The 22,712-nt window shown below is 36.1% G+C and overlaps 3 protein-coding genes across 3 annotated transcripts; all 3 read right to left on the bottom strand.

Annotated features, from left to right (window-relative positions):
* Positions 1 to 3,930: 3,930 nt before the first annotated feature.
* LOC135133584 (chymotrypsin-1-like) lies at positions 3,931 to 7,382 on the bottom strand. Its single transcript, XM_064062034.1, has 3 exons — positions 7,350 to 7,382; positions 5,460 to 5,565; positions 3,931 to 4,346 (listed from the first exon to the last, which is right to left on the bottom strand). The coding sequence occupies exons 1-3, from the start codon at positions 7,380 to 7,382 to the stop codon at positions 3,931 to 3,933; spliced, it is 555 nt and encodes a 184-aa protein (XP_063918104.1).
* Positions 7,383 to 7,561: 179 nt separating this feature from the next.
* On the bottom strand, positions 7,562 to 11,518 carry LOC135133583 (venom prothrombin activator hopsarin-D-like). Its single transcript, XM_064062033.1, has 4 exons — positions 11,461 to 11,518; positions 11,234 to 11,411; positions 7,781 to 7,853; positions 7,562 to 7,717 (listed from the first exon to the last, which is right to left on the bottom strand). The coding sequence occupies exons 1-4, from the start codon at positions 11,516 to 11,518 to the stop codon at positions 7,562 to 7,564; spliced, it is 465 nt and encodes a 154-aa protein (XP_063918103.1).
* Positions 11,519 to 19,192: 7,674 nt separating this feature from the next.
* Positions 19,193 to 19,717, bottom strand: LOC135133582 (chymotrypsin-1-like). The gene has a single exon (XM_064062031.1). The coding sequence runs from the start codon at positions 19,715 to 19,717 to the stop codon at positions 19,193 to 19,195; it is 525 nt and encodes a 174-aa protein (XP_063918101.1).
* Between the last annotated feature and the right edge of the window lie 2,995 nt (positions 19,718 to 22,712).

The following is a 22,712-nucleotide window of genomic DNA, read 5'->3' as shown; positions in this document are numbered from 1 at the left end:
TTGTATTGGAGCGAAGCCCGAAAGTAGAACGCATGTCACTATGCGGTTGGTGGTTCCGGCCACCAGAATCAAGGAAGTACTTCGAGAGATGCACAATAGGAGTCCTGGTGCTCATTTTGGAATCACCAAGACGCTTTCCAAAATTAGGGAGCGATTCTACTGCCAGCAAGGCGTCGCGAGCTGATCTAAGAACTGTAGGACCTGTGCGATGGTTAAAGCACCGAAGATTAAGGCCACAGGGTCGATACAGTCACACAACATCGGTTCGCCTTTTAGAAGAACCGCAGGAGACGTAGTGGATCCCCTCCCATTGACCGAAGAAGGAATGGTTGTTGCCGAAGTTGTCATCAGACGGAGATGGTCCCTATATGGCCTATAAAGGTAATGACGTAACTTCGCCTCAGGAAATTGTTAATAGCTTTGGAGCATATTTCAGTTCTGTATTTGTTAGTAATACTGTCTGTGATAACATCTCTAACTGTGATACCAACTGTGATATTTCTACCGTTCTTCATAATTTTGTGATAAACAAATGTGATATTTTATGTGCCATCAAAAAGTTAAAAGCAAATTTTACCATGGGACCAGACAACATTCCGGCATTTTTTGTAAAAGATTGCGCCACATGTCTTATTGAGCCATTATGCTTTATATACAATTTGATTATACGCAAAGCTACATTTCCCAACGTCTGGAAGAGTGCAAAAGTGATTCCTGTCTTCAAATCTGGACAAAGAAATAATATCGAAAATTACAGGCCCATCGCAATAATATGTAACTTTGCTAAGTCATTTGAATCTGTACTGGCCAAAACCTTGTATAGTCATATGTCTAGTAAAATTAATACTAATCAACATGGTTTTGTACAACGTAAATCGACCACCACAAATCTCTGCGAATTTGTTCAGTTTGTATCGAATGCTTTAGAATCTCGAATGCAAGTGGACGTGGTTTACACAGACCTTTCTAAAGCATTCGATGTTGTTAACCATTCTATTTTGTTAAACAAATTAAGTTCTGCTGGTGTATGTGATAATCTAGTTAAACTTTTTAAATCGCTATTAACTAATCGTATCCAGTATGTTGAGTTTTGTGGCTACTGCAGGGCCGGCTTAACACGGTAAGCGAAAGATGCACCGCATCGGGGCGCCCATAACAAGGGGCGCCGGGCGGCGGGCGCCGCCTATGCTTTTGTGTTAACTCCATAGAAATAAATTAATAGGAGTATTAGATTTGCATTGACTCACTGCGTACAAAATATTATAGCCGGAACAGACAAAGGCGCCCATCGAAAACTTTTCAGAAAAAAAATACATTTTAACATTCCACCATGGGGAGTGGTTCACCAAAATAGGTCATAAGAAGTCAATTCCTGGCACTTTCTGACTGTAATAATTGAAAAAGAGTGTGCTTTTGGGTTGGGTGATTGGACCTTTAGATCAATACCGACAAAAAATACCGGATTTATGATTGCCATTATCTGGGTAACAATTTGACGAGACAGCGGTATGACCAAAACCAGATGTTTTTCTAACATTTGTCACGTTTGTTTGTACCATAAAACTCCTTGTCGGCACAAACTTAAAAATTTTATTTTCCAAGTCTATTCGGCTGGTTGTGGTGGTTGTTCAGTTTTATTATATTTTTCACTGTTCTGATTCGTAGTCGAATTTGGTTAAATTTTAATTTCGAATAACATTGAGGTAAGTCTAAATTAAAAATAACTTTGAAATCGTATCAATTTTACAATATTAAAAATTGAAAAATTTTTGTAATATAAAGATTTTTATACTTATACTAGAAGAGTTGTTGCTCGTTTGTGTGGGTTTGGACACATCATTTTTCGTCCCATTCGCCCCCCGTCTAACTTAAAAACTCACGAGATTCCTAGATAAATCTTCATCTCCTATTTTGTCCCATTGGGGCGGAATTTCCAAAAATCCTTCCTCAATGGGTGCTTATGACACAAAAGGAACCTACTGTCCAAATTTCATGTTTGTAGTTGCAGTAGTTCAGGCTTTCCATGCGTTGATGAATCAGTTAGTCTATCAGTCAGGACAAACACTTTTATATATTAAAATTGATTCATCATAATTTTATGTATGTTTGTTAATTAAAAGTATCTCTCTACAAAAATATATGTTTTTTTTTACAAACAATTTTTAAAGGGCGTTGAACAGTAAGTTGCATCGGGGCGCCTGGTCCCTTAGAGCCGGCCCTGGGCTACTGTTCGGATGCATATGGTACTTCTAGTGGTGTAACACAGGGGTCCAACCTAGGACCCATGTTATTTTTAATATATTTTAATGATATATTAGCACAATTTAAATGTCCGATTTTTGTTTATGCTGATGATTTAAAAATCGCAAAATACGTGTCTAGCACAGAGGATTGTCGTTTGTTACAGAATGATTTAAACAACTTTAGTAAATTGTGCACGCTAAACAAACTAAAGATAAATGAAAATAAATGCAAAACAATAACATTTTCCAGATTAATGACCAATATTAATTTTAATTATACATTGAATGATATTCAAATTGAGCGAGTTAGCCAAATAAAAGACGTGGGTGTTATACTGGATCATCATTTGTCATTTGTCATTTATTCCTCACATTCAATATATTTGTGGACACGCTATAAAAATGTTAGGATTTATTTTTAGAAACACAAGTAGTTTTACAAATGTAGATGCTTTGCTAACGTTATATTTCGCATATGTCAGAACAAAATTAGAATATGCTTCTGTAGTGTGGGACCCGTACTATAGCATCCATATTATGGCAATCGAACGCATACAACGTAGATTCTGCAAATACTTATATTATGTAAAATATTATACTTATCCTCCACGATCATTCCCTAACAAAATGTTATTAAGTGATTTTAATTTGCTGTCGCTCAAAGAAAGAAGGACGTTCGCCAAGATTTACTTTTTATTTAAATTAATACATGGGTACACTGTTAGCAAAAACTTACTTAGTCAAATAAATTTTCATGTTCCACGATTAAATTGTCGGTATTCAGGCACTTTCATGATAAATTGTAGTAGGACCAACCAACATTATTTTTCGCCATTGAACAACATGTGTCGTTGCTATAATGATGTAGCCCCAATTGTAGATATTTTTGTTACTTCTAGTATTAAGTCTTTTCGTGTTTTGTTGTATAGGAGTGATTAAGTCATAGTTATGTTTTTTTTTCTTTTTAACTCTATTTAGTGTTAGTAATTAATTAATTTGTGAGTTTATATTTATCCTTTTGGACCTTCGTCTGTTGGATAATAAAATTATTATTATTATTATTATTATTATACTGTCCCGACGAGGATCAATGATGTCGTCTACAGGATTCGACGAGGGTCGAAGAGGAAAATGAAGATTGTTCACTTAGGCCGTCTCATGGAGTACAACGGTGTTACTGTCGCTCGTTTCTGATCGGAACGATCAGAACTAAGGAGGGGGCAATGTTACGAAATAAACCCATCCGTCGCCCAGGTACGACGCCTATGGGTCGTCTAGTATGTATGTGTTTCGTCTAGTATGTAGTATAACTCATCGTCCGGGCAACGCAGCGTTCGTTAAAGGAAAGCCTGGAAGGGGATGTCGCGACGGACCCAGAAAACCCTCGAAGCATCGACAAGAACGTATCGGTTTAAATAGAGGTCACCGTCGGGAACGATTATTATTCAGCCAGTTGAGTGAAAAGAGTCCAATGAAGTTGCGCCGGAATTATTTTGTACAAAATGACTGTAACCACCTATCAACGTAACAGTATTGTATAATAAAAGTAAAAATTTACTCGTGTGTTCTTTATTATAGTCGTTTTACATTTATTGTGTAACTACTTACATCAAATTCGACTAATGAAACAAACTAATTTATTATTGAATCAATTCAATCGTTGGAGTAACTGATGGCTGTGAAAGTGTCAGGTGTTCCTGTAGCGCAGGCGTTGCCAAAAACACACGACTCCTGTTAACTTATCCTCACAGATTAAAGGTCCTCCTGAATCCCCGTGACACGTCGCGTTTCCTTTGCTCTTGGTGCAAATTAGACGTGGATAATACCCTTTTTTCCATGCTTCTTGGCACTTTTCCGGTTTTACAGGTTGCACCGCCGCAGTTTTAAATATATTCGATGGGCGTCCGCTTTTTGAAGTTCCACCCCAGCCCATTTCGTAGCACGGATTTTCGTAGTCGGAGAAATTGGTTTGCATTCTAGCAGGAAACGAAGAATTGTAACTCGTTTCTTTCTCTATTTGCAGTACAGCTATGTCATTTCTGAGCCACTTGTTGTCGTAGTCTGGGTGCACATGTGTGAATGTTACTTTGGCACTGGTTCCATCTGGAAATTATTACTGGAGTTAGCAAGATCCCTATTTGATGACATTAGCTCAAAATTTTATATGGTAAATGCTATTCACATTTTATAAAATAACATACTTGGGGGTACTTGTGGTGTATGAAACCGCCTTCATTATTTACCGTAGACACCCAGATTTTCGCAAAAAAATTAAGTTGTACGGCTCTAGGGCATAACTTCAAGTTGTTTTTAGACAACTGCAAACTAAATTTGCCAGTTAGCACCACCAAAATTAAAAAATTATACAAATATGACACATCAGTGAATTTAAAAGAAAATACTCTTTCTAGTTTACTTTATATAACCATTTATAGACCAGGAAAAAGCTTAGGAAGTCCTGAGATATTCTCCAAAAGGAATTAAAAAAATATATTTGACATTGAATGAATTTCAGCCACTACTTAGGTTAAGAATAAAAAAAAATGCATATTACTCGTATACACTTTAAAACAAGTTTAACGATTTTCTTATCATTCGACTAGTTTTTTACTTATGCTTTATTCTGTGCATTTCTGTTTCTAATTAAGATAAAAACATTTACCCACTGAAGTTTATTCATGGACATAGATAAGTCACCAAGGTTAAAAAAATAAGTAAGTTAAATTGTAAATTTTTATTTTTTCACATTAACCTTTGACGTTCAAAAAGCAAATTAAACCACAAATAAAGACGCATGCCCTTCTCATACGAGGTATGTAATTAACTCTACTCAAACATTTGGCAGATGATGTCACCATAATTTGTGACGTCACCTCAAAATTTACTCCTCTACTAGTGGTATATGGATCTACCTCGAAAAAATAAAATTCGATTTTCAAACAGATATGACATAAATTTAGTATAAAAATTCATGCTATTTTTTTATTTTAATTTATCTGTTCTTCCCCGCCAACTATTTAATAGCGTAATTAAAATTATTTGCGGGAATTAACAGAATATTTTGTTCAAGGCTTATTAATAATTTTAGTCATCTCTTCTGAGATGATGTCTACGTAACATTCTTCCGAAGTACATATAAACATAAACATTTTAAGCGCTACGCATATTGCTGAAACCACTTTTCCTACGGGTAAATATATGTTATAATGTCCGTACCACGGTGTATAATAAGTTGGGTGTTACGACGAAGCGTATTCACCGTGCATCGACTTGACGCCGGTTTAGTCACGATGAGCGGTCGAGAGAGAGAGACAGCGGCGGCCTGTAACCTCTCACTTAGATCTGTTTAGCGGGCTTTTTCCCTCTCTAGGTGTGTCAGATTTTGCTAGGTTTTCTCTGCGATTTCTTACTTGTTTTTTGATTTATCAATAAAAATGGGTAGAAAATGTGTCGTGCCTAATTGTTCTAGCGGATACAATGGTAATCCCGAAAAAGTGTCGGTGTTTCGGGTACCTAAAGACAGATTACTGGAATGGCACTTTTATTGCAGTAGTGAACTGCTGCTTTTGAACAACACTTTGCACTAAAAAATAATGGTCGTCGCTATAGTAATAGTAGGCATTTTATGTTGAATTTTATTTTTACTTAAAACAATTACATACTCCCTTTTTATCGGTTATGTGTTGTGTTTTAACATTCAAGAAACAGAATTTATGTTTATTTTCAGAGGGTTTTTGAATGCGATATGTATTTTTTCTTTATTCCACATAAACTATACTTTTTGCAGAGATTTTTCGGCACAATTCGACAAGCAGGTTGTGCCAATGGACATCCCTTATCTATAACTCTTTGCAGCTATACCGAATGTTATCGGTTTATAAATTATTAAAACCTCCGAAATTTGGTAATTGCACACAGATGCAGGAAAATAGTAATGCAAATCATTCGTTATCATTTAATGACTCCAAAAATATTTTTGAAACAAATACCAGAATGCGGGAAAAATCATCTTGAGAAAATAAAAAGGAAAATTGAATATATTTTAGATACAGATTCACCGATTAACGAAATAGACGAACAACTATTTGAAGATGTCACTACAACTAAAATTGTTGACAACATCATTTATTACTTAGCTGGATTTGTCGCAAAAAAAAAATTGTACAATACTTCAAAATGTAATATTTGCCGTGAACAGTTATATAAGTTATATAACAAAGAAGATCCATGTTCTAGTACATCTGAATTTACTAGTACAAAATCCAGGGGGTGGTTAAACCATCCAGATTTGTTAATGTTTAATATGTTCCGATGGGTGGAAGGGATACTTATGAAATATATCGATTTTGTGGATGTATTCGATGCAACAATTGAAGAGCTATTCGCAACAAAAATTTTTATGACTATTTACTTTCCTTTTTCTTGTGAAGAGCATAGAATGGAAATATTTTCAAAGGCAATATATTTTTACACAATTATGCAAATTAAACAATTTTATAAACAGGAACAAGAGAAAACAACCAAGACATGTGCAGAAAAAAGAAAAGAGTCTCGATTACAAACTACGTAATAATGGTAAATTTTTATTTCTCAAACAGTAAAGCAGATAATGGTTAATGGATATTTTTTAGTTGTCTTGTGAAACGAACAGAAGTGAGTGAAACTAATATAATATGTGAAGGCGAAAAGAACAATCTTTAACAACGAGTTTACATTCATCTTTTTAAATAAATTATTATTTTAAAAATGTTGAAAGTTTTTATTTTAATACAACGGATAATTAATTTTGATGATTTTTGGATCTAAATGGATTTAATTCCAACAAATACTTCTCCCGTCTCTTTCCCGTCAGTGCGATTAAATGATGGCCGCCCTCTTCTGTTTCTCTCACTCCAAATCTGTGACTAGTTGGGGACACGTTTCACGCGCTCGTCGGAACACCTAACTTATTTTACACCGTGGTCAGTACAGACACGTTAAGGCTCGCGTCTGGATCGGTTTCGCCCTATACTAAATACATTGAAAACATCGTCGTGGTTTCCGGAGTTGCATTTTAAAAATACGGGATATATCGCTTTAAAAAAATTATATTTCGAATTAACAAACTTGAGTCCAGGGGACCTCCATATTTATATTCATGTCTAGTCCGCAGTTTTTACAAAAAAAAATTATAAAGTTGACCAATTTTTACACCAGATTTAACCGGTACATTGATGCATTTTTTGAAGAAGTGCTGAAGTGATTTGCATTCTGAGATAGGAGGTCCCCTGGGGAAAAGTGTCAGCTTTCTTTTGATACCATTTATAATCCTAAAAAATTCACGACTGAGGTAAATAACTCTCGAAAAGACAGAATCTGTTGAAACGAGAAATCGCCATTAAACGCGCTATGATGCCGTAGTAGAATACAGGTTTACTTAGATTCTGGTTTGGTTGCAGACTTAATTTAATGTGGACCTTGTCCACCAGGGGGAGCTGTTTTTACTCAGCGATTTATCGGAATAAAATTTTGATATCGCATTTCCGATTTTACAATACCATTTCGGTTTTGAGAAGTGACAAAATAACGTATCCATCCAGTGGCGTAACAATCAAACTGCGGGCCTGTGTTCTACAACACTGTGGGACCCCTAATGAACAGCGAAATAAAAATATTTAACAATACGAGTATAATGAGTAAAGAATGAGTAGATTGCAATTAGCGCTAACGTTTTATTAAAATCATTCTACCTGAAACATTGAATTAAAAAAATAAAATACAATAATTACCTGAAGAAATATAATTAAAATATATACAATATTAGAAACTAGCCGACCCGCCAAACGTTGTTTTGGCATTTCTAGTGAATATTTTGGTACACAGTTAAATAAAAAATTAAATTAAAATAAATACATAAAAATTTATCGTACGACAATGATTATATTCAATGGTCATCTTGCAACCCTATTGCGCATCTGTGGATGAAAGCAAAGATACTCATATCGTTATTAAAAAATGGGGGTTGGTGGTAGAAGGGTCAAAATTTAGGGTTATATGTATTTTTTGATGGCAAATCTTAAAAAAATAAAAATAAAAAATGTCTAAAAAATAAAAAAAGTTTGGTGGGTCACCCTTATCACTTAGGGGTTTAAAAAATAGTTTACTAGACCTACCGAATATACACAAAAAAATTCATAAAAATCGGTCAAGGCGTTTCGGAGGAGATTGGTTACAAACACTGTGACACCAGAATTTTATATTAGATTATTTTAGAAAAAAATTCTTTACCATAAAAAAGGTTATACTGAGTCGACCTTAAAAGATTGACGTATGCTGTCGCGGACTTTTTTTTAGAACTTTTAGAAGGGAACAATTCCATCATACATGATTTTTATGTAACTTTAACCGTTTAATACGCAGCGTAAGCAACGGAAGCTGTCAAAGGACGAATAATTTTCCCGTTTTTCCGATATTTTTTCATTCTATAATAATTTCCCAGTCCAGTTTTTTTTCTACTTAAAAAATTAGTTGTAACATACGTCAGATATATTTTATTATTCCAAAAAAGCACCACAAGTACAAAATTAAAATAGTTTTGAAAATACGAAAATTTTCATAAAACACAACTGAAACTGATTTTTTTTTTCACGTTTTATTACAGCATGAAGTTTCACTGTAGAACTGAGGACAAAATTTAAGTATTTTGTTGTCTTGCATCATAAATTAGTCATACTTTTGTCGGATAAAGATTGGTAATTTACTACATGGGGTGTTAGATTTGCTACAATGGGATTGCGACACTGCGACAGGTTTATTACAAACAGATGCTGCTGCATTTTCGACCGCCGGTGCCTGTCGCTAAAACCCGAGTTTATTGAGTCTATGATATTGAATCTTTAGTTGATTGTTTATTTTTTTCAACATTTTCTACAATTTCAGAAATTATGGATTCAATAAACTTATGTGTTTTTTTACTGTTTGTACAATTTTTTGTACTAATTGCACGTTTTGTTTTTTTTTGCGTAGATAAAATTTGTCACGAGCCATTATTATAAAATAAGGTGTAACAACAAAAATATAGTGCAAATAATTTGTAAGTGGACGACCGAAACTATGTTTTAGGCAGACACTGACAAAGTGGTAGTAACATTGGCAACTGTTCCAAAACTGAGTTTTGCCGAAAAAAGGTACTTTACGTGCATTTCAAACAATTACATTCATAGGACTCTACCATTTCTACCAGCCAGATGTAAACAACCACCTACAATAAATTTAACAACTTTTGTTTGTCACCGGAAGTGGGACTGGTATTGCGGACTGAAATTATCCCTTGTACACGCTTTCGACTCCATTTGAGTAACAATTTTTTTCCGAATTTAAAATTACGTTCAAGCTGTTGTTCAAGCCTAAAATTTAAAATTAAATCTTTCCGAAACAGTATGACAAATATGTAGTGAACAAAAAATATTTACACCTTATACAAAAAAATGAGGTTTACGATGCGCAAGCATATGATATACGTAAAATTAAAAATGCAAGTCAAAGTTAATATGCATAAAAAATAGCAGCTGCTTCTATTAAAAATTTAAAATTAATTATTTAAATCCTTACAAAACGATATACTAACAAACAGTTTAAGCAAAGTCAAATTTTTAAACAAACTGCCTTCTGCCATGCAGTTAGCCGCCAAAATAATTAACATGAATATTTTAGTACTTACATAAAAAACCACCGTTGAATGCTTAGAATTACTTGCACACAACGTACTAATGATTTACGTTGAAGAAAGTAAAAAATTTTGCTATGTGGCTAATAGCTTCAAGGACACGTTATTATTCATTTTCAAACGATTGCGGCTAATAATTTTAACAATTTATTGTTATTTACTTGGTAAATATATTTTTATTTTTATTACTATTGTTTTGTTGCAAACGATAAAGTAAATAACAAAACCAAACTCTTATACATTATTAAGTTTAAGAAAAATTTTCCGCCAAAAATATTCTATTTGTAATGAATGGGCATGTCCGACAGTGCAGATAGTAGGAAAATAATAAAAATATTTACTTATACCGGAAATATTGTTAATTCTCTTATTTCAAGTTTGGCCTACAAATGTGGAAAATCCGTCCCGTTCGTAAATAGTACCTTGGCGCGACCAATTTTTGCTTTACATGATGTTCCTGTAATTCAGACAAACAACACATCCTTGATAGGAATAAATCACATATCTGCAGATAATTCCCCGACAGTAGGAGGTACTTTAATATTTACATATATTTAATATATTTACCGAAAACAATTTAAGTACGGAAACAAAATAAATAACTGGAAAGAATTAACTGTAGCCAAAATAGGAAAATGAATCAGTGAGTTTTACATCTTTCCGGTTTTGAACGGTCAAGGGTAAATTCAGGTACCCGGGTTTTGTTTGCAACTATTATGGCTAGACAGGCACTGCGGCTTGTGTACTAAAACTTATTTCCGTACAGTAAAATGTAGAATTCTACGGATCGGTGCTGCATTTATTCACATTTTAGCAATTCACTAACAGGAGGCAGCATCTCCCGGGTCGTTTTATTCTCACTTTGACCAGGCAGATATTTTGGCTCCAGACGGCACCCTTAAGGAACCCCTTCTAGCCTAAATGTAACGGAAAATAAAATGTATTTGTTTTTTAATTTGGTTAATACAAAAATACGATTTCGTCTGCGACTGACAGTTTGTTGACATATATGATCTCGAGATTGCGCAAAATGCGAAATTGGCAATTTCCGGGCGTTCCAGTAATTTATGACCTAAGTTTTGTTTGCATTATCGTTTCTTATTCCCATTTTGCTTTTGTGATCGTTCGATAATTTCAAAAGTGTACCGCAAACTTTTAAAATTAACAAAAATATAAAATTCGCAAAATGAAATTTTATCATTTTCGAAAATGCTGGATATGTTTCATTGTACTTCAGGATCGAGGAAAGTTCTGTCGAAACAATTTCGACAATTTTTTTACCTACCTTGCTACACAGTGCGCAGCAGTAATGACGTATTCATTCTTAATGAGGGTGCCACCACAAAGATGATTATTATTTTCGCCTCTTAAAGACACTACGTAAGGAAATTTTTCTTTGTTACCCTCGACACCACCAACAATTCTGAACTTAACTTCGTCGTGGGTGTGGATACGAGGAAAAACTGGAAGTGTATTGTAAGCAACGAACGAGTTTCAATTTTTGCTCCTTACCCAAAGAATAGGTTACTACACAAGTGAACAAGAAAGCGAAAATATCTGTTGCGTTCATTTTTACTGTAAATATTATTCTCGAAAGAACTGTTTTATATGGATAAGCAACAAACATTTGCTGCTACTCCGACCGATAGTGTTGTAGTGCTCAAGAAATTTACACACTTAGTGACTATTTTGCATTGGTAAATTTAAAGTAATTCAAATAGGGTGAATAAATGGGTTATGTTATTATAATCACATGTATATTAACAAATAACCAACTAAACTAAAACGTTTGGTGAAATACAATTACAAATGTTACTTAAGTATTTATTTACATGCAAGATATTAGATTAATAATAACAATCGTATCTTCACTTTTGCTTTTTTTAAAAACTTGTTTAAAGTGCCTGCCACTTTTGCTTTTCAATTGTCATTTATTCGTGTGGTTTAATCACCGACATTCTACATCCTTCCCAAAGATGACTTGACTACAAATTATGTTCTTTATTGAAAAGTTAACTTCAGTAATCCCTGAATTGCACCAAACGCCACTGACGTTCAGACTGCATGGTCGGCCAGCCAAATTTATCGCCTGACGTCGCTCCGTCGTTTTAAATATTTGTCTGATTGATTCACCATCACTTCGACTGTGCCTTGGTTTGTAATAATTCTACCGAAGCGAAACCAAACTTGTTTCGTTTCTCTGTTATTTGCTTTATTTTTTTAAAGTTATTGCAGCACAAGAATCAGTGTATTCTTAACAAAATCAGATGTATTCGAGATGGTCAATGATTTACACAAGAGAGCGAAACGAGCGTGTGGAATTAAAAAAAAACGTGCTTAACTACCTATTAACCAAGGTGTTAACTAGTTACAATATCTTTCCAAGATCGAAATCTTTAAATTAGAAAATAAAAATATGGTTATGCAACCAAATATACATTCCTCCGTGTCCCATTCTCCCATTTAAAAGTACAAAATTGACACCTTAAAATTAAAACAAAACAAAAAATGTGTTTGTGTGAGATAAGGAAAGACAATTTATTAAAAAAATACAACTTGAACATCCATGAATGTATAGTGCGTTCAGTCAGTAGGTACACATTTGACCTAACGTCAAGCCAGCGTTTTCCGTTTAGATGAAGTAACTCATAATAAAAAACGTAATAAAATTTAATCAAGCAACATTATACGACCCTGTGGTGACCGAATTTAAATCAAAGTTTTCGCGCTGAAATTAATTAACAGCGGCGCGAAATCACACTTGAATAATTTGAATTTGAAAGAAAAAAAAAATTCAATCACAAAAAGGAAATCGTTAAACATAGACAACCAAAAATGCACGTAGCGCTTAGGGGTAGTTTTGCATGATTATTGAGTTACATGACGGCTTGGTATCGCTAAGGAGTTTTTAATTACAGGGTTGATTGATTGGTAGAGACAGAAACTGCATGGCATAGATTCATTCTGGATGTGCTTGTGTGAGTGTAACCACGTGGTAAGCGCTTAAATTAGTTGGTTTGGTAGTTAATAAAACGGGAGGAAGCCTTTGCTTAACGACAATCAATCGTAACTGACGTCACTCTGTTGTCCCCAACCCGCACGGTTAATTCTTGCAGCCTTTTAATCGGAGAAATGTGGACTTCCGGTCAACGCGAAACACGTGCTGTAAATTTGTTTCATTGTTTGTAAATTCACCAATCAAGTTAGTTTTTCTTAATAGTCAGCTAGGGCAAACACAGTTTAACAATCAGCATTATTTAAATAAACCACTAGCTAGAAGATTTCATGAAATTCACTTAGTCAGGAAAAACACCTTGTTTAGTTACGAATAGGTTTCTGGATGCATATACGTAAGTGCTACATTATAACACTTCTAAATTCTTCACACAAGATTGCTCATAGTTCATTTACGGCAGTTAATGTTTTCTTCCCTAAGGCGGTTATCATCGTTATTATCATTTATCAACGCCACAGATTGATTAATTCATCGAGGCATGCCATCACAACGCTACAGATTGATTATTTATCAAGGCATGCCCTCCCAACGATTTAAAATTTACATCACCGAGACGCTTTTTCCTCGCAACGATTTTAAAATTTACATCACCGAGACGATTTTTCCCTCGGAGCGATGATTGGATATTTTTGTGTTTGTTTATTATGTGTTTTGTTAGGGTAACCAGTTCGCGGTATTTTAAACTCTCAAAGTAGATTGTTTTTTTTTTAAGTAACCAATCACTTGGATATAATTTAACACATTGTAAACTCTTTGAACCGTTGATAAAGTGTGGCAAATACCAATCTCCTGTAAATTTTGTTAACTTCCAATTTTTCGCCTCATACAATATTTCTCAATCTCACAGTTTTAACATCAGTAGTTTTATTTGTTGTATAATTTTAATTATTATGGATAGATTCAGGGGCGGCCGCCGATGTTGTAAAGTTCTCGGTTTCTGTCCATAGCCGAGATCCTCTTGCGGGTCTGGTGACCGTAATGGCCTAGTTCCGCAGGGCACGTTTGTAATGGAGATATGCATGTGGGGTAGGCTTTGTGATAGATAGAATCACCGTCGTGGGGGGAGAACAGCCCCAGACCGGTAGCCCCAAACTCCTCTTATGCTACAACGCCCCAGGGGTACTTTTGTTGTGCTCCTGTTAACTGCCGTAACTTAAAAAAAAGATCTGCCGCCACACACCTGTAATACCTTGTGTATTTGCATCCAGTTACTTAATTCAGATTTTACTTTGTTTTTATTAAATTTGTGATATTCAAATATTTGCATTGATTCCAAACAGATCTATAGAATTTTCTGTTTGTTCGTTTTTCATATGTGTATGTCTGTCAATTCGCGGGTGTTTTCTTTCATATATCTTGAGGTGTTTGAAATGTAATATTTCGGTGAATAAAATCCTAGAGGGTTTTGGGGAATGAAGACCTATGACGCTTTGGCCCTGCGGAGTCACCAGAAGGGCACGCTGAGTCCCTTTCCCTCTTCGTTTCTTTTCCTCCTAAGGAAGGGTCCCATTGTGGCCCCTCCCTAAATTTTGTCTATAATTTCTTGCGCTCTCAACTCACATGCAGTGTATGCACTTGTACGAAAGAACGTCTTCCCGCCATTTTTCAAAACCAAAAAAAAAAACGCACACAACGTAGGTTCCTATTTGTCAGACGATCACAGCCAAGGCCAAACTTTGAATTTTTAAATTTTTCGCGAGCCTTTCAAACTTTTTCAAGGTCAATTTAAAGGCGGGAAGTTTGGGTTATTACAACCCTAAAACCTTTTCTATTGTAAACAACTTAACTGTTAATTTATGTGCGTATTTAAAGTGCGAAAAATAAAAGGCCAACGATGTTAACACTAGCGAAGGTATTTATTAACTGACTTAGATATGTACAATATGTGAAAACTAACTTAGTAAAAAAGGTCTCGACATCTGGACGTCGATTTGCCGTGAAACGCCGACAAAGACAAAATGGTCCAGACTTTCAACCACACAAGTGTCGTACCGGTACTGGGCCAGAGCGTATCTAATTCTGACATATTGCAACACTCCCACTCGCTCTGGTCAGATGAACTAAATAAACAAACACAAGAAAAATTAGAACACACAAATAAAATAATACTTAAGAGAATAAGTCTTAAACTGAATGTAAATTCAACAATTTTAAATTATTGGCAAATTTATCACGGCTTAGCGGTTTCGTAAACATATCCGCCAGTTGTTCCGTTGTCCCAACGTGGTTGATATCAATCTCTCCCCGTTGATAGGCGTCACGTGTGTAGTGGAACTTGACGTCGATGTGTTTGGTGCGTCGATGGTGAACAGGGTTTCGCACCAAATGTTCAGCAGTTTGCTTTAAGTGTAGCGTTTTTGTCCCACGATCGCGCACTATTTGCATACAGTTTGCCACGTCACCGGTTACTTCAAAATTCAGTTTTGGTTTGTTTATGAAACTGTTGACACGTTCCACGGAACGACCGATTACCAGATCATCATCCACGTACAGCGCGAAATAAAGTTCGTTATTGTCAGACGCGTACACACACCGGTCAAACCGAGTAGGGTTCATGCCGAATTCTTTTAGCACTCCGTCCATTTTCTCATGAAACACTAACGGTGCCTGTTTCAGTCCGTATAAACTTTTGTTTAGTTTACACACACGGCCACTACCGTCGTCAAAACCGTCCGGTTGCACCATATATATTTCCTCTTTTAGTTCACTATAAAGGAAAGCAGTTTTTACGTCAATCTGAAAGAGTTCATAATCTTTGGCCGTCGCGATGGCCAACAATACACGCACTGATTCGAACCGTGCAACGGGTGAAAACGTTTCCGCGTAGTCGATGCCCGCTTTTTGCGAACATCCCTTAATGACCAACCGTGCCTTGTATTTATTGATGCTGCCGTCCGGATTGGTTTTAATCTTGAATATCCATTTATTTTGGATTGGTCGTCTGTTCGCTGGAAGCTCCACCAATTCCCAAACTTCATTTTTGGCTAAAGACTCCAATTCATCAGCCATTGCAAGCTCCCACTGTTTCGAATCATTCGTGGCTAACGCTTCTGCGAGAGTTTCAGGTGTTTTAGTCACTAGTTTCTCACCTTCAGTCAGGAGGGCTGCAAATTGAACTTCGGTCATTTCATCTTTTTCTTCCATCCTTTTCTTCGTCTTAGACCGGGTGTTGTTTACGATGGAGTTTTCATCTGAAGGTACCACGCGTTTCGAGTACGCCGCTCGTGTTGGTGTTGATTGTTCTTCATTTGTACCGATTTCAGGTAACAATTGAAGCGGTCTTTTTGGTGGTAATTCGACAATTTTTACGTCACGACTCTTAATAATTACTTTTGTACCTGGCCGCCAAAGTCGATATGCGTGTTGCTCAAATTCATATCCAACTAAGATGAGCCGTTCGCTCTTCTTTTCAAATTTGCTCCGTTTCGACTCGTCAATTAATGCATATGCAGTACTACCAATTTTACGCAAATGACTCAAATCAGGCTTTCGACCGGTCCAGAGTTCGTAGGGGGTTTTCCCTTCGAGACGGGCACGTGGTATTCTATTTCTAATGTGAGCCCCGTTTCTAATCATTTCCGCCCATAGTCCTTGGGGCAGGTTTCCGCTTGCAAGTTGACACCACACCATTTCATTTAATGTCCTGTTAGATCGTTCGGCCCGCCCATTCTGTTGTGGACAGTACGGTGTGGTCAGTTCTTGTTTAATAAATTTCTTGGTTAACACCGCCTTCATTTCACTGCCCAAAAATTCACCCCCATTGTCCGATCGCACGCGTTTTATTTTATGTCCATTCGCTTCTGCATCAGCTATTACACTAATCATCGCGTCGACGACGTCGGACTTTGTTTTCATTGGAACTGCGATGATCGTACCACTGCAATCATCTGTAAATACAGCTGCGAACCGCGAACCACCTAACGATTCATTCAATGGTCCGATCGTGTCAAAATGCATTAGATCTCCTGGCCGTTCAGCCCGCGAATTTGAGGACGGGAACGGTTGTCGCACGTGCTTGCCGTATACACAGTCTTCACAAAATGTGTCCTCATTGTCCGCACTATCTTTCGAGTCCATAACTTTCATGCCAGTTATCGCGTCACTTTTGGCCATTTCGCGAACCACTTTAAATGCAACATGTCCAAGCCGTTCATGCCACACTCGAACGTTTTGAGCACTTGCACTTGCGATCATAGCCTCTGCCGTTGCCCGCGCGCGAATATTCATTTCGAATAAACCGTTTTTAGCCAATTGTCCGGTGGCTACCACTTTGCCACGACTAAACAATTGTAACGTGTGTTTGCTGAATAATGCGTTAACACCATGATTACTAGCTGCACTTATTGAGAACAGATTTTTCCCAATTTCAGGCACGTACCACACTTCACTCATGCCTTGCTCCAGTGCTTGTCCATTAACGTACGAAGTAATCATTACATCTCCTTCACCTTCCGCGTAAATAGTTTCATTGTTGCCCACTGTGATCGGTTTTCTCTCACTTGCACTAAACTCCCTATAATTTGTAATAATGTCGCGCCGAAAAGTCATGTGTTTACTCGCACCAGAATCCGCGACCCATAATTCGCCCGCGTTACCGACAGCCATCGTTTCGGCTGTATACATCATCGCACTCGATGCGCCGCTGTTTGATGCTGTATTCGCTTGGCCATTGTTTTGAGTGTTTTGGGGTTTGTAGCAGTCGATCTTTCTATGTCCCGTTTTACCGCAATTATAACACTTCCCACTAAATCGCTGTTTTGTAAATTGCTGTCGCTGCTGATTTTGATAACGACCACCTCTATTTCTTTGATAATTTTGGCGTTGTCCCCGATTGCCGTTGCTTGTGTAAAGGGCTGAGTTGTCTTCTTCGTCGTTTTTAATCTCGACCATTCCATTTCTCATTGTTTCCGGCTTTAATAACCGAGGAAGAAGGTTGACCATGGTTTGCTCTTTTTCTGGAAGCATATCAAAAGCCGCTGCTATATGCTGATACTGCTGTGGTAATGTGTACAGTACTTTGGTGATTATTTGTTCATCGGTGGGTTTCTGATTCAGATCTTCCAGCTGTCTCACCAGCTCTTCGATAGCAGCAACATGTTCAGTAATTGTTGCGCCTGGTCCCATTTGATAATTATAAAATTTTTGGTGTAAAATATGAATCGACGTCTTGTTCTTTTGTTCGTAAATAGTCACCAGTCGTGTCCACATTTCAGCTGCAGTCTTCATATTCATTATATGACGCACAACATTCGTCTCTAGAGCGCACGATAACGCAAATTGAGCTTTCTCGTCTTTTCTGTCCCATTCTTCTTGTTCCTTGGACGTACCTCCCGAATCAGGGCGAGCTTTCATACCTTCGACAACGTCTAACAATTCGTGATACCGCAGATAGGCGCGCATTTGAAACTTCCATACTGCAAAATCGTTGCCGTTAAACTTAGCTATCGCGAACTTATCCATTTTCGATGTGTCTGCTACTATTGGCCGCGAAACCGAACTTGAACACTGACCAACTACAAATCACAACTTCGAATAGGAACTAATCGCTGATATTCCACTAATTGCACTTTTTCAAAATACTAATTGCACAATACTCGATACGTAATCTGGGCCCATAACCTGTTAATTTATGTGCGTATTTAAAGTGCGAAAAATAAAAGGCCAACGATGTTAACACTAGCGAAGGTATTTATTAACTGACTTAGATATGTACAATATGTGAAAACTAACTTAGTAAAAAAGGTCTCGACATCTGGACGTCGATTTGCCGTGAAACGCCGACAAAGACAAAAGGGTCCAGACTTTCAACCACACAAGTGTCGCACCGGTACTGGGCCAGAGCGTATCTAATTCTGACATATTGCAACATTAACATCGACAGAATGGGATAATTTTAAGATGGCCATATAACCTTATAGCTTTTGGTTTACTATACATTAACTGAAGCTTTAAATTTAAACTAATGCAAATTTTTGCAATAAACGGACTTGCTGTGATGCGTTCGATGCACAAATGGACTGTACGTTTAACGCCAAACCTCGCCGGTGTGCGGTCATGAAATGTTGCTTGGTTTTTGTAAATATTGTCCTCATCTATTTTCCTACCTGTTAAAAGACTGTAAAAATGTATTTTAAGTATAATCAAAGTAAAAGTTCACTTGTGCATTCTTATAGTCGTTTCATATTTATTGTGTAACTACATCAAATTCGACTAATGAAACAAACTAATTTATTGATTGGATTGATTTATTATTGAATCAATCCAATCGTTGTAGAAACTGATGGCTGTGTAAGCGTCAGGTTTCCCTGTAGCGCAACGTTTGCCGAAAGACACCACTCCTGTTAACTTATTGTCACATATTAGAGGTCCTCCTGAATCCCCACGACACACCGCGTCTCCTGTGCTATTGGTGCAGATTAGATGTGGATAATATGCCCTTTTCCATTCTTCTTCGCACTTTTTCGGTTTCACAGGCTGCACCACCGCTATTTTGAATATATTCGATGATGGTGGTTGTGGTTTAGTCCAACCCCAGCCCATCGCGTAGCACGGATTTTCGTAATCCGAGAAATTGGTTCGCAATCTAACAGGAAATGAAGAGTTATAACTCGTTTGTTTGTCTATTTGCAGTACAGCTATATCATGTACGAGCGTACGCTTATCGTAGTCTGGGTGCACATGTCCGTAGAGTGATCTGGCACGGGTTTCAACTTTGTCCAGGTAGGTGCTGCCAATAATCACGGAATCTGTCATTTCACTGGAAATTATTACTGGAGTTAGCAAGAACGAGTTAATAAAAATATCGATTTCTATCAACAATTTGATGACGTTACCTCAAAATTTTATATGGTAAATGCTATTCACATTTTATCAAATAACATACTTTTGTACTTGTGGATATTTGTGGTGTATGAATCCGCCTTCATTATTTACCCTAGACATTCAGATTTTCGCAAAAAAATTAAGTTGCATATCGCTCTAGAGCATCACTTCAAGTTGTGTTTGTACTATTGCAAACAGAGATATGTAAAAGACAGATGCGGTTATAGCTTTCCCGATCTAGGGCCAACATCTATGATCTAAGAGTAGCAATACTTTGTGTCGCCTATCCTTTTCTATATCAGCACCAGTACTATGGATTGCCAAGTGTAGGCTACATCGATCACTCTCTAAAAGGTGGTTGTCTTGTTATTGGCCCGTTCTGATGGCGGCAATTATAAATAATCATAACCACTCACAGTCTGATTGGTCTGACAGGGACCGGCACAAACACAAGAACGGCATCAACGACAAACGTTGCGCCAACTGATTGGTTGCGCCGTACAGAGCGAGACCTTCAGATATCGGGTTACCATTGTACGTGTTAGAGAAAAAGAGGGAGATATAAACGTACAGTGACATCTTGGGCTTAAACGTATGTCCACGAGAACATTAAATATCTGTATCTAGTCTTTTACATATCTCTGATTGCAAACCATCTACATAACACTACCAAAATTTAAAAATTATACAAATATGACACATCACTGAATTTAGGACAAAATACTCTTGTTAGTTTACTTTATATCGCCATTTATAGACCAGGAAAAGCCTAGGAAGTCCTGAGATAATCTCCAAAAAGATTAAAAAAACATATTTGAAGTTGAATAAATTTCAGCCACTACTCAAGCTAAGAATTTGAAAAAAATGCATATTATAGACCAAGTTTAACGATTTTCTAATCACTAAACTAGTTCTTTACTTATGCTTTATTCTGTGCATTTCTGTTTCTAATTAAGATAAAAACACTTACCTAGTGACGTCTATTCATAGATTTAGATAAGTTACCAAAGTTAAATAGGTAATTTTAATTGTAAACTTTTATTTTTCCACATTAACTTTTGACGTTCAAAAAGCAAATTAACCCACAAATAAAACCATGTCCTTCTCATACGACCTATGTAATTAACTCCACTCAAAAATTTTACAGATGATGTCACCATTAATTTGATGACGTCACTTCAAAATTTAGTCCCCCACTAGTTTTATATATGTGTCTACCTCTAAAAAACAAAATTCGATTTTCGAACACATACATAAATTTAGTATAAAATTTTATGCTATTTTTTTTATTATTGTAATTCATCTGTTCATTCTTGCCAACAATTTCATGGGGCAAATAAAAATATTTGCCGGAATGAACAGAATATTTTGTTCAATTGCGGCTTATTCACAATTTTAGTCATCTTTTTTGAGGCGATAAACTCATTCAAATTAAACAAATGTCTACATAAACATTTTAAACACTACGCATATTGCTGAGACCACTTTTCCCGTTAATAATGTGTTGTAAATATATTTTACAATGTCCGTACCTGTGCAGAGACGACTTATGCGGATATACTTGTGATGCTGGAGCATCAGGTCCCCAAAATTAAGGGACCCCTTCTGACCTAAATGTAACGGAAAATAAAATTTATTTGTTTTTAATTTGGTTATTACAAAAATATGATCTCGTCTACAACTGACCTTTTGTTGACACATACAGCCCCGTAGCTACTACTATTTTCTTACAGGGTATGTTATTTGGCAATATATACGAATTTTTAGATGCAGTACAGCTGTTTGTGAATCTACATTCTCTGAATAGATCGCAATGACGCATCAAAGATTGGCAAACTTGGTTTTTCTGGCGTTTCAAAAGTACCGTACCAATTCTTTGGACTTGGACAGGTTTTTACCAAAATTTAATAGCGGAAAAACGACGTTTGCAACTGTTTTAATGAAAAAATAAAGCAGTTTTCTGAGTGTATTATTGATATATACAGGGTGTCTCAGAAATAAGTACATTAATTTTAATCAGTCATAGAGCTCATCGAACTCAACAACTTTTTTTAATAGAGTTTGTCAAGAACTTTTTAATTATCAAGTTAAAAATTGTTAAAGTTTTATCCCACTCAAGGTTACCCACCCATGGATCCTCAGTCATCCACTAATAACTATTAGTCAACAACTTAAATACTCCTTTAATAAAAATGTGTGCACTGAATGCAGTTTTTTATGTAGATTTCAAATCTGCTCTCCAAATTTTTCCATCACGCCACATTTTTGTGCTACACGTAATTTTATATCGTAAAATTGCCATTTTTCACATAAAACGTGCATCTGTACTGCCCTTATTACACGAGTTGAAAAAATCGGATTTGATGATTTATTAGTCAAGTAGGCATGTGTCACAATTTAAATGACATTTAGAAGTTACGTCAAAATTCTTGTTGTGTGTAATTTTGCAAAATGAGTGTAATACTAAAAAAATATCGCACTTACAACTGGTTTCAGAAAAAACGGGACAAGATGAGTAAATCAGGTGCTCATAGATCGAAAAGCAATGGGAAAAGACGATTACAGAAAATGTTACGAATTTTCCAAGGAATGAAGCTGAAAATGTCTTTTGGAGGCAAAAATCTAAAAAAATCCCTGTTGTTTTCGAAAATGTTTAAAAAATTGTAGAAAACCTTGTAGTGAAAATTTGGATTTTGAAAAATTTGCTTAAAAATTCTCAAAAATTCCATAACGAATATTTCGAGGAACTGAATAGAAAAACATAGTGGGTTGATGACCTGGGAATAATAATTTAAAAAAATTCACTTTCAAAGACAAAATTTTTAAGAAAATTCTAAAAATCGTTGAATTCATTAGGCGATTACAGAAAATGTTACGAATTTTTCAAGAACTGAAGCTGAAAATAACTTTTGGAAGTTAAAATGTA

This window comes from Zophobas morio, unplaced genomic scaffold, assembly GCF_036711695.1.
Source record: "Zophobas morio isolate AGI-343-1 ecotype UQ-CSIRO unplaced genomic scaffold, CSIRO_AGI_Zmor_V1 ptg000022l, whole genome shotgun sequence".
Lineage (NCBI taxonomy): Eukaryota > Metazoa > Arthropoda > Insecta > Coleoptera > Tenebrionidae > Zophobas > Zophobas morio.
This window is presented reverse-complemented; position numbering and strand designations above follow the sequence as displayed.